We start from the raw sequence: 12,367 nt of genomic DNA on the forward strand, positions 1-12,367 counted from the left end.
CATCACAGGGCTGACACATAGACACAGACAACCATTCACACTCACATTCACACCTACGCTCAATTTAGAGTCACCAGTTAACCTAACCTGCATGTCTTTGGACTGTGGGGGAAACCGGAGCACCCGGAGGAAACCCACGCGGACACGGGGAGAACATGCAAACTCCACACAGAAAGGCCCTCGCCGGCCACGGGGCTCGAACCCAGGACCTTCTTGCTGTGAGGCGACAGCGCTAACCACTACACCACCGTGCCGCCTGTTTCAAGCCCTGTTTTTTTTTTTTTTAAATTGTACAGCAACAGAGTATTCTGCTTCAAAAGAGACAAATATTTGCTTAAATCATTGACACCCTCATCATATGGTGAGTCTTTTTCCAGAGAGGACATTTTTGACAGATAAACAATTCTGTCAGAGGCACTTAGTTTACAAAAACCTGTAACTTCCACTTAAATATCTTTCTATTGGGAATGAAAGTACTGTATACGTCCTAAAATAATCTTCTCCACATTGCTACCCCCTCTCGTTCCCTTCGATCCTCCTCCTCCATCTTCCTCACTGTCCCCTCTGCCCGCCTCAGTACTATGGGGAGGAGAGCTTTCAGTCGCTCTGCTCCCCAACTCTGGAATTCGCTCCCCCCCGACATACATAATATCGACTCTCTACCTCTATTCAAATCCAGACTGAAAACTCACTTGTTTCAGTTAGCATATTCATTGTGACTTTTACCATCTCTAAATTCTCTTTTTACTTTCTCTGTGCTTTTATTGTGTCTTACTGTTTTTACTCTTGTTTTTACTGTTTGTATAGTGTCCTTGAGTGTTTTGAAAGGCGCTTCTAAATTAAATGCATTATTATTAAAATAAAACCCAGTTAGTTCGAAAAAACGCAATTCTGAATTCTCATCTCATTATCTCTAGCCGCTTTATCCTGTTCTACAGGGTCGCAGGCAAGCTGGAGCCTATCCCAGCTGACTACGGGTGAAAGGCGGGGTACACCCTGGACAAGTCGCCAGGTCATCACAGGGCTGACACATAGACACAGACAACCATTCACATTCACACCTACGGTCAATTTAGAGTCACCAGTTAACCTAACCTGCATGTCTTTGGACTGTGGGGGAAACCGGAGCACCTGGAGGAAACCCACGCGGACACGGGGAGAACATGCAAACTCCACACAGAAAGGCCCTCGCCGGCCACGGGGCTCGAACCCGGACCTTCTTGCTGTGAGGTGACAGCGCTAACCACTACACCACCGTGCCGCCCCGCAATTCTGAATTTAATCAGTAAAACCCAAGTGCTATATTTAAAGTAGAATGAAATGAAATGACCGCAAGGTTAAAACTGAGCTGCATTTGACTCCTAAACATATTTATAAGAAGTTATAAGAGCTCATATAGATCATAGGTCAGATCTATATATATAGATCTAGGTCAGATATAGGTCAGACTGCTGTGGAATAAGAGGAATAAAACACTTCAGGAAGTGCTATTATTAGAAAATAATCAACTTTCTGGTGTGAACGACCCACAGGGTCACATCACACCACCAGTCATTGATTATTTTCCTATTACAGCATGTCCAATTGTGTTTAATTTCTTACTTATTAGACTAGCTATAAGAAAAAAAAATTCTCTTACTGATTCTCCTTTCTGCCCTACGGTGCCTGGACTTCCTCGTTCTCCTTTAAGCCCCTAAAGAAACAGATGCGAGAATGTATATGTCATACCTTTGCACCACCCTGTAATGTTCTTTTTATGATATACTGTAGACACATCCACAAAAATAAATACACAAGTTAATAAAAAAAAATAAAATTTTGAACCAGTTTGCCGTTTTGACAACGGGGGTCAAGTCAGCAGGAAAACACCGGGAATGACATCATTGGAGTGAAATATCAGGAATTATTATACATACAGGCTACTTTTTCGATGAAATAAAAATATGTATTCTATTCCCTTCTAGCGGGTTTATTGATGGCATGCAATATTGTTATCATATCGCTTATCCTACATGTATTACGCCACTCTCTCCAATGGAGAATGAGCATACAATATTGTATGTTGTCAAGACAGCATGACGTCACATGTCAGAGCTCATGCGAATATCCAATGACAAAACTTTTCTGCTGCGCATGCGCACAATCATTTCTTTGTCCGCCGGGAAAGCGAGAAGATGAGGCTAATCCAGTGCTACTGCTAGGATTAGCGATGCTCTAATTAAGCACTAAATACATAAACTGAAAGCGAAGACGCACTGAACACCCGAAAGGCTACCAAAACCTCATTATATATTCTTCACGCATGTTTACAAGAGAAAAACATACCAACGGACATCGAAAAACTGGAAAAGAGACACGTCGGAGATGTAAAACTTCAGTGCAAGCGAGTGACTGTGACAGTTTGTAAAAATGGCTATGAAGTTTGCTTCGTTAAAAGTGGAAGATTTTGAGAGACTTTTGGCTGCCAGGTCGCGCCATTGTCGATGTTGATTTTAAAAGTAACTAAGTAAATTACAGAGGGAAATGAATACTTAAGTCTGAGTGAAAAATGCTGTGGCAAGTGTGCGTGGAAGAGGAGTCTGGAGACAGAAATCTTAGTTTCTCAGTTGTGAGCATGTGCTACTGATGAATACTACACCTGCTGGAAGGTGACTTCACTGCCGCGCTAACAGCGCCAAATTTTGGGTAAGCTAGCATTGGCCTTTGAGAATGCTGATATGAAGAGAGTATGTATAATAATAATAATAATAATAATAATAATAATAATATTGGCTGGCTTTTTTCATGGTATATCAGATATATTCTATTCAGCTACTCATCTTCGACTCGTTCAATATCATGCTAGCTGAATGGAATATATCTGATATACCACTCAACAAATTTCTCAGAACAATTCATTGATATCCTCACGAGTGAAGATACTGAAAAATATGTTTCTCCATCTCCCGGATGGTTCGTACGGTATGAAAAATACAAGCGGAGTATTTCCCAAGAAAACACTCGTGTCTATATAATAAATATAGTTATCAGCAAAATAAGCTCTTTACTGGAAGTCCAGGTGGTCCCATGGTTCCTGGGTATCCAGGAATTCCAGGTGGACCCTGGAGAGAGAAAGAGAGAGAGAGAAAAGAAAGCAACAACAAGATCATCTAAATGAAGAACATAGATTTCTCTCGTAAAACGCCTTTAGGAACAGACAACTTTCAATACATTTATGCAAGAACAACACCGTAATAATAGACCTACCTTTTCTCCTTTCAGTCCCGGAGGTCCATGTTGTCCTCGCTCACCTTGCTGACCCTATAACGTTGTGAAAAATAATAAGCAGAGAAATGGGTGAAAGGATTTTTTTTTTTTATAGGAATACCTAGGACTCTGAATGAAGTCAGAAGAAAAACCGCCTAACTCAGCCCTCTCTCTTCAAGTGTAACTTTTCGACAAGTTGGCTTGTGAGAATTTGCTTTTGTGAGACGATGCTGAAACAACGGCACACATATATAGATAACGCAATGCGGTAATGCGACCATCAGCCACAGTTTAAAAGCGGCTGTTTCCGGCACTCTCAGATAGCTTTGCGTTCTGCATCATGATTTGAGAGGATTATAATGGCATCTTGCCATTCAGATCTCATTTCTGCAGGGCTCGGTGCTAATGCGCTGCACTGAATCCTGACACCATCTCATTATTTACTTCCTAAGCGAGACCTAGTAATGGGGTGGATGAATTATTGATCTCTCCGCCATGTATTGCATGTAAACAAACAAATGATGCAAAGATATTACCTTTATTATCACAGAAGCCAAAATGCACCTATTGGCTATAGTAGATGTATAATGAAAGATAGGTGCACCTGAACTATCAGATAGTGTTATCCATTAAACGTCTTCCTGTATGGGTATGGTATATCGCTAATGGTTTTATTGATAAGTGCTTACTGTGCAATGACTTGTGCTAAGATATCAACATGAAGTTCTCCTTCCCTTCAGATCTGTTCTAATGCAAGATGAAGTTAAAATAGCTGAACACTGGTTTGGAATAAAGCGAGTTGGAAAGTGTGCAGCTCTTTTCGGGATGTGTGGGATATTGATCTCAACGGTCCAACAGGTCAGTCTTTCGGTCATATGCAGTATTCGAACCTATTCTTCACAAGATAAAGTGGAAAAAAAAAGATGAAATGTGTTTTTGACAGTTTCACATTCTTGTAATCTAAAAGCTTGTTGATGAGACACCTAGAGGCGAAGCAACACTGCCAATTTACATATCAATACCACAGAAAATTTCAGTTCAGGAAACAAGAATCTTCACCATCCCCTTTTCTTGCCTGAGTCTGCTGAAAGAGAAAAGTCATGCCAGCAAATTTCAAACATTTCAATGTCTACTGATGTCAATGAAAGAGTGCAGATAGAGCACATATCACAGTGGGCCACAATGGCAGCAGAATCCATGCTGGCTTAAACTGCAGTTTTGCTTCAAAACTCAAATCTCTGCTAATACAAAACATTCAGAGAAGGATTACAAGTAGTACTTTTTTTTTCACGAAAACAATGATTTTCCTTTTTTCGACTTTGATTACTGACACCGCAGGATAGAAAAGTTGAACAAAATGGAAGGAACTGATGTGTAGTGGTGTCTTTGTGGAGAGCACGCTACACTTACAGGGAGTCCAGCGGGGCCTTGAGGACCAGGGAAACCAATATTACCCTAAAGAAAGAGGTAAGTTTAGAAATAGAAATGATTAAGAATATTTAAAGACCAACACAACCAAAAACAATAACAATAATAAGAAAATCTAATTTGAGATGAATAAAGTAGACTGGAATATCTCATACATTATCTTTTATCTCTAGCCGCTAGATTATCTTTTAAACAGTCCTTACTCAAGTGTCCTTTCTTTGTTTCTTGGTACACTGCATTTTTAAAGTGAAACACAAGAGGGCTCTGTGGTCTCATTGCAAAAACCAATGGCTGTTTCCTCTATTTTTTTTTCTTCTTTTTCTTCTCGATAGAAAACAGGCAAACTGAAACAAACTGGCCTGCGTAAATAAGCAGAGTGCACTGGGACTAAATGTTAATGGCCAAATCGAGGCATGAAGAGCACTCCAGCGTCCGCTCCACTTCTAAAATGAGAACGTTTTTGCTCTGTAATGACACCCGTTCCCACCATCTGGTCTTTTATAAGCATTGAGAAGATGAAGATATAGTCAATGTGTTTGATAGAAACAAACCGAGATAACAAGGAAAGAAAAGATTGATCATTTGCTGTGGTCAAACACTTCAAAATCAAAATCGTAGACTTACTGAGATTCCAGGAGGACCAACAGGACCCCTTTCACCCCTGTCCCCCTAAGAGATAGAAAGTGACATAGAGTTGGGTACCATATATAGACAAGTGACACAATATTTCCATTTTTAACTTGAGTATAAGAGGGATGCCCAGTCTCATTGCTGAAGGCTCTAATATTCAAATGTAGCTGGATCAGGTTCGGGTATTAAGAGGTACATCCTTATTATCAGGGGTGTTTGGGACAGTGTACCTAAAATCTCATCATAAAAGACGATTAGCTATAAAAGACATACTTAGGAGGTAGTTAGCAACCTGCTAATAGTTAAAAGCTAACAGAAGACTGTGTCAGCGCTTTGGTTCAGTCTTCCGCCCCCTCAACCTCCTGACTAGAGGGCATGTGGCTAAGCGCCATTGTCCTGTCATTGAGTTTGCTACCGTATCTTAGCTGAATCACTGCATTACCTTGACACCTCTGCTGTATCTTCCCATACGTCACCATTTTGATGAAGAGCAGGCCTCTGGCTTGAAACACTGCTCATAGCTAACATAATATGGTAGACAGGTTCCTAACATCACTAGGGTTGGAATTGAGTTTTCTCTGCGAACCACTCTTTCCCTGCCTCAGGTAATGTATGTCCACTGCTTCAGCACTGACCACCTTAGAGAAGCAGTCCCTAGCTTGGGTGTTCCCTTTGTTGGCTCTGCTGTGATGCCAATGTCACAATACGTATGTCTGCAAGACAGACTCTGATTCGGAATCAAATTTGAACCAAGTGCCGCATCTTAAACAACCTGTTTATCATAAAAGTCCATGCCCAACAACAATTGATAAGCAGAGTAAGGCCACCCTCAAAATGGTGGAGGTTGGGATTGGATAGAATGCGGATGTGCAGCTTATAGCACCCGATGTTCCCTTCTGTATGGTGCTGATCACAAGGATTTCACTGGGCTACAAAGTAAAGACTGTACTGAGAGCCTTATAGAAGGTTTTAGCCTTTCTGCAATGCTATTCCCAGGCTCTGTGATGTATGTCTTAGCTAACATGTTGGATTCCAAGCAGTTTGCCATTCTGCCTTTCTGGTGAGATCTGATGATATTGCCTCACATTAGCCATTTTGTATTGGACCAACAACTCTGACTGGCAGCTTTTGACCCCTTTGTGAAGGAGATGATCAAAACCTCACTTCTGGCAGTGGGAAAGCAAGGCTAGGACGCAAGGCTGCTCTCTGCCAATCTGGTTTATGGTTGGTGCCAAGTGTGGATGGCACAGTCTGCGCTGCCGGACACATGCAATTCAACCCATATGTGCTAGGGTTGGTCTTTGAGCCTGCGGCCAAAGAGTCCTTGGAGAGAAAAACACAGGTCTCAGAAACTAGAAACCAGCACAGCCAAATGGTCTGGCCACATGGCACCCTCAAGCTTGCTGCTCTGCTCCAAGAAGTTTGTGCACACTTGGACAAAGGCATGATCAACAGATTATATCCCGTGTAGAACAATGGTTCTACTCAACTTATTTCCTAGTTCAGAAGAAGGACAGTGGTTTACATCTTATTTGAGAGGGCTGAATTGAACAATGGTCTTCTGTCTGAATTGAGAGGGCTGAATTGGTTCTTAAAAGCCATCCTGTTCTGTCTGTTAGGCCTATCAGTTGTTATTCATGCCTTGCAACCACATGTCTGGTTCATATCAGTGGATCTGCATGGTGCATGTTCCCATAACCCTTCCAAGGATTGCCTTCCTTGCCTTCCAAGGATAGGCATGCCAATTCAAAGTCCTACCCATCCTTTCTAGCACCATGGGTTTACCATCTATAACATTATGTTACCATGATGTTACCATGTCTGTTCTCACATACATTATGATGCTCTTTTTCCCTGTGATCTCCAAAAAACTTACTAGTGCAGCAGGCCACAGAATTCATCAGTGTGAAACTAGCTTTGGGCAGGGCTCCATGTGTGATGCCAATGCCTGTACAATGGCATCTGCACCCAGAAGTGGTGTCCCAAATATGGGAAGTTTGGCAAGTCACATGTGTAACTTTTTGCTGATGCCAAACTGACTCACTATTGACTGTGTTTATCTTTGGCAGAACTGAACAATCTGCTAGGTCAGGACTCTCAACTCTCAACTATAGTGTATACTAAAACTTTTCTGGATCTTCCATTGATTCTGCCCACATTGCACAAAATTCAGCAACCAGACTATAACATACTGGTAGAGCAGTCCACAGAGTAGTCCTGCTTGTGGCCTCAAAGTGACCCACAAGGCCTTGGCTTTCATTGCTGCTCTCACTATTGGATGGAATGCCTTGGCAGATTCCTCCCTGAATACATCTGTTGTCCCAAATAGATGGAATGATTTGGCACTCTCGGCCAAATTATTTGTGCCTGTGGGTTTGGCCCGTTGGCATGAAGAGCAGGTAGAGGATTGTGACCCTGCAGTTCAAGAGACACTCCTGAACTCAAGAGATCTTCATATTCTCAGGTAGAAACTGCTTTGTGAATGGTGTGCACTCTAACATCCAGTGCACTTCCCAGTTCCTAAAGTACCAGCCTTTCTACAAGGACTGCTTGACAGTGTAATGTGTGGTGGCCATCACAACACTGTTGATGGTGTCTTGGTGTCACTGTTGATGGTGCCCATTAATGGGAGGTCATAAAGTTGTCAGAACGGAGCAAGGGACCTTTGTCCACCACACTTCCCCAATAACTCATCATGGCATTTCACCCTTGTACTGGAGTCCTCATAAAATGTGCTTGAGTACCTTTCCCATACCTTTCAGTCCAAAGGTCGAGAAGTTTCTCACCACTCCTGGCAGTTAGGAGGGATGAAATAACCGAGTTTCTATAAACACCTACAGGGTTCCCTGCTATTTGGAACCACTGCTGATCTAGGTGATATTTGGCTCTGTGACAATAGTATTTATATGAAATATGATGTGATACTGTAACTTTGGTATGTGTGCATATGCAGAAGAAGGTATCCAAGTTATTGCCATTGCAAAGCCAATTATCTAGGGTTTAACAGATCACAGTTACATATGTAACAACTATTCACGAAAAAAAATACTTGATTAATAAAAAAAGAACAGAGTAAGCTACTTTGTATAGAAGTGTGTAATTAAAATGTACTGCATTTTTATTGTGGTTGCCTATAGCTTCTATAATGTTTGAAAAATTGGTATGTTCAGGCTTGTATGCCAGTTTCATAACATGCAGGGTTTTTTTATGTAGAACTTAGTACATAATTCTAGAACTTAGTACAGCTTAGTACATCAGCACATCTTTCGAGTCGTTAATTTAGCTATGTACTGGGTCAATGGATGCCTCTCGCCTGTCAGTTGATAATTCTTAGTGGCTTTGTGTTCTATCCAGTGACACTGCAGCAAAACTGAACCAAATGTTGGACTGTTATCATGTTCTAGTTAAAGAATCGATCCCACTGGTGGGTTCAAAAGGCAAACCAGCCATTAATATGAGTTAAAGGGGAACTGAAGTCATTTTTAAACTTGCTTTATTTCTTAATTAACGTGTTATTCAATTACGTTTTCGGTTTTAGTAACCTTATATCGTGACTCGTATTGGCAACGAATTGCAATTAAATATTATACTTATCGGCCTATTCGGTTTTTAGCCGTGTTGAATTTAGTTCGTTTGGTCCACGGCAGGCGTCGCTTATCCGCGCGATCTTCACGAGACTTGTGCGAGACTTCGAAACGTGAAGTGTCAGCCAGGTGTTATCGCTGCCATTTTGAAAACTGTTTTCCAAACGAAATATCACACAAAAACGAGTTTAAATGACGATTACTGCCTACTTTTTTCAAACTTTCCTGATTGCTATCAAAACAAACAAAACTTCTGGCTTGATTACATCAACATTCGAAAGAGGACGCGCGCGGCTTTTGACAACGTTGGCAGATGTCGGTCACTTTGATTTCCGCTGTACATTTTACTTCCGTCCTACGATGTCTCGCACAGCTCTCAACGAATCTCATTTACGGCCATCGCTTTGACATATGGACTGATATATTACAGAGCATATTTCAAACACTCATAACTTGCTATAGCAGTGACAAAATAGCTATCAAAAATGCATTCCTATATTTAATAAAATGAGATAAATAGAATTTTGAAAAAAAAAATTGCCTTCAGTTCTTTAACTACCCAATATAGTGATCCAATCCACTCAACCCAGCAATTGTAAATAACCAAGAATTTTTAGAGTACAGTACAATAGAGTTTAGGATGTTTCTCAAAATGGCACACGATCGACTGAGAACACTAATTAAACTTGCAGTTTAGCATTTGCAACAGAGGCTAAATCTCCAGGAATAGGGCTGGGCACCCATGAGACATAACAGTAAGAGAAAACTAATCATCTATAAAATATACTGATAATAAAAACCCTCTGTTTTGCAAAAAAAATGTGGACAGGTTTTGCAAAGTGGCCATTCTCTCACCGGATCACCTTTAATCCCGGGTTGCCCTGGGATACCCGGTGACCCTGGCACACCTGCACAAGGGCCGTTGTTGGTATTCTAGAAGAGATTAGACAGACACAGGGTGCTATATTATGCTGACTTAAGGATACTGAAGGAAGCAATGCTTCACATGATGAAAGAAGATGTGTTCAAAGATAATGTCTAGACTGCTTTCAGTACACTCACAGGCCTCCGTGGTTCCTCTAACTGCAGCCTCTCAAGACACTGAAAAAAATAACCATGGATTGCATTACAAGCTCATCTTTATGCATCCATAAATAAAATGAACCTGCACAACAGTACATCAAGGGCTGTGCGACTAGAAGCTAATTTGAATGTTTACTTGACAGTCGGTTGCCAAATGAGAAGCTTCATATCGGTATTTGCATGATCTGTGGCCATGATTATGCAGGATATTGCACCTTTTTGAGTAAAATAACAAAAAGAAAATTAACCCATAGATTCTTTTTAGGGCAAGAAAGGGACTAAAAGTAGAACAAAGCTACAATGATTGTTTCCAACATGAAATTGAGCGTACATTAAAATCATTTTAATATCACATACATATTACAAAGAGTATATCAGGTCATTTTGATCAGACAGGAACAAGATGAAATACGTATATTATTTACCAGCTGGGACGTCTGTATGGTGAAATACCGTGACCGAGGTCTTGAAAGTACTGAGCGAGGCGCTCTGGGCCGAGGTCAGTATTCAAGGCCGAGGTCACGGTATTTCACCATACGGACTGACCTTAAGCTGGTAAATAATATATTTATTTTTTTTCTTTACCAAATTCTAACAGAAAACGAGAGCGCCCGAAAGGGAAAACCGAGCTGAGCCGCCATTTTGAATCCTCATTCACGGCTGTAATGCAAATGGCTTTCTCCTCGGTATACAAGTGCACTTCCATGGCAGGGAAAAACTACATTTTGCCGCCTATGTAGTCCCCTATTTATACAAAATTGAGTCATTCAGGATTCAGCCATGTTTTTGCTCGGCGTTAGCAACAGTTACAGGTTTTTAGCTTTCTCCTGAAATGTTTTCTTTTATGTCTTCTTCCTCAGGGTAGTAAAACTCGCTTTCGCTGTGAAGACTGTCGTTATCGCTATCCATGCTGTAAAATTAATGCTATTCTCCTGAGAAATGCTGTAAAAAATTTATAAGATCTTTGATAATCTTATAAATAAATCTTATTAAAAAAGATAAATGTTGACAAAAAATGCTACTATGTTTGTTATTGTGAACAAGCGAGTCGCCAGAGGTCCATGACCGGGGTCCGTAACTGGGGTCCGTATTGTAGGATACGGACGCGCTCGGCAGCCAATCAGAGCGCAGGATTTGATGGAAACCGGACCGCAAAAAAAAAAAAAAATTATTATTATTATACAAACAGGATACTTTTTTGATGAATAAAAACATGTATTCTATTCCCTTCTAGCATTCATTTGGTTCGATAGCATGCAATATTATCATATTGCTTATCCTACATGTATTACGTCACTCTACCCAATGGAGAATGAACATTGAATATGGTTTACGATATTACACGGTTGTCAAGACAACATGACATCACGCATCAGAGCTGATGCGAATATCCAATGAAGAAGTTTTCTGCTGCGCATGTGAAGAAGCATTTCTTTGTCTGCCACGAAAGAGAAAGATGCGTCGAACACCTGAAAGGCTACCAAAACCTTCATTAGATATTCTTCAGGCATATTTACAAGAGAAAAACATACCAACAGTCATCGAACAACTGGAAAAGAGACACATCAGAAATGTATAACTTCTGTGCTAGCGAGCGACTGTGACAATTTGTAAACAAACATGGCTGCCAGATTTGCTTCATTAAAAACGGAAGATTTTGAGAGAATTTTGAGACAGAAAGACGCGTTGAACACCAGAAAGGCTACCAAAACATCATTAGATATTCTTCATGCACATTTACAAGAGAAAAACAGGAGATTTTGGAGTTGGACTTTTTTGGAGATGGACCATTTTTATTGTTAGAACTTTGATTTTTAACATGTGCATTGGATTGACTGAATACTGAATTACATTGGGTCAGAATCAGCATTCGATATTGCTAAGTAACCCCCTTATTCTTAATTTTTTTGTAAAATCTATAATAATAATAATAATGGCTGTTTTTTGTGGTATATCAGATATATTCCATTCAGCTACTCGTCTTCGACTCGTTCAATATCCTGCCAGCTGAATGGAATATATCTGATATACCACGAATAAAGCCAGCCAATATTATTTGAATAACTGACTTTTTATATACACCACCGTTCAAAAGTTTGGGGTCACGCAGACAATTTTGTGTTTTCCATGAAAAGTCACACTTTTATTTCCCACCATACGTTGTAAAATGAATAGAAAATATAGTCGAGACATTTTTCTGGCCATTTTGAGCATTTAATCGACCCCACAAATGTGATGCTCCAGAAACTCAATCTGCTCAAAGGAAGGTCAGTTTTATAGCTTCTCTAAAGAGCTCAACTGTTTTCAGCTGTGCTAACATGATTGTACAAGGGTTTTCTAATAATCCATTAGCCTTCTGAGGCAATGAGCAAACACATTGTACCATTAGAACACTG

At 40.5% G+C, this 12,367-nt stretch overlaps 1 protein-coding gene across 4 annotated transcripts in view; it reads right to left on the minus strand.

Annotated features, from left to right (window-relative positions):
- Positions 1 to 12,367, minus strand: part of col16a1 (collagen, type XVI, alpha 1) — a 268,861-nt gene that overhangs the window by 29,694 nt on the left and 226,800 nt on the right. For all 4 annotated transcript variants that reach the window (XM_060904731.1, XM_060904732.1, XM_060904733.1 and 1 more), the window contains 7 exons: positions 9,951 to 9,989; positions 9,744 to 9,821; positions 5,299 to 5,343; positions 4,657 to 4,701; positions 3,247 to 3,300; positions 3,048 to 3,101; positions 1,640 to 1,693 (listed from right to left, as the gene is read on the minus strand). In XM_060904731.1, the coding sequence (XP_060760714.1) occupies positions 1,640 to 1,693; positions 3,048 to 3,101; positions 3,247 to 3,300; positions 4,657 to 4,701; positions 5,299 to 5,343; positions 9,744 to 9,821; positions 9,951 to 9,989 (369 nt within the window). The remainder of the gene's footprint in view (positions 1 to 1,639; positions 1,694 to 3,047; positions 3,102 to 3,246; positions 3,301 to 4,656; positions 4,702 to 5,298; positions 5,344 to 9,743; positions 9,822 to 9,950; positions 9,990 to 12,367) is intronic.

The sequence above is a fragment of the Neoarius graeffei genome, chromosome 22 (assembly GCF_027579695.1).
Source record: "Neoarius graeffei isolate fNeoGra1 chromosome 22, fNeoGra1.pri, whole genome shotgun sequence".
NCBI classification, from domain to species: Eukaryota; Metazoa; Chordata; class Actinopteri; order Siluriformes; family Ariidae; genus Neoarius; species Neoarius graeffei.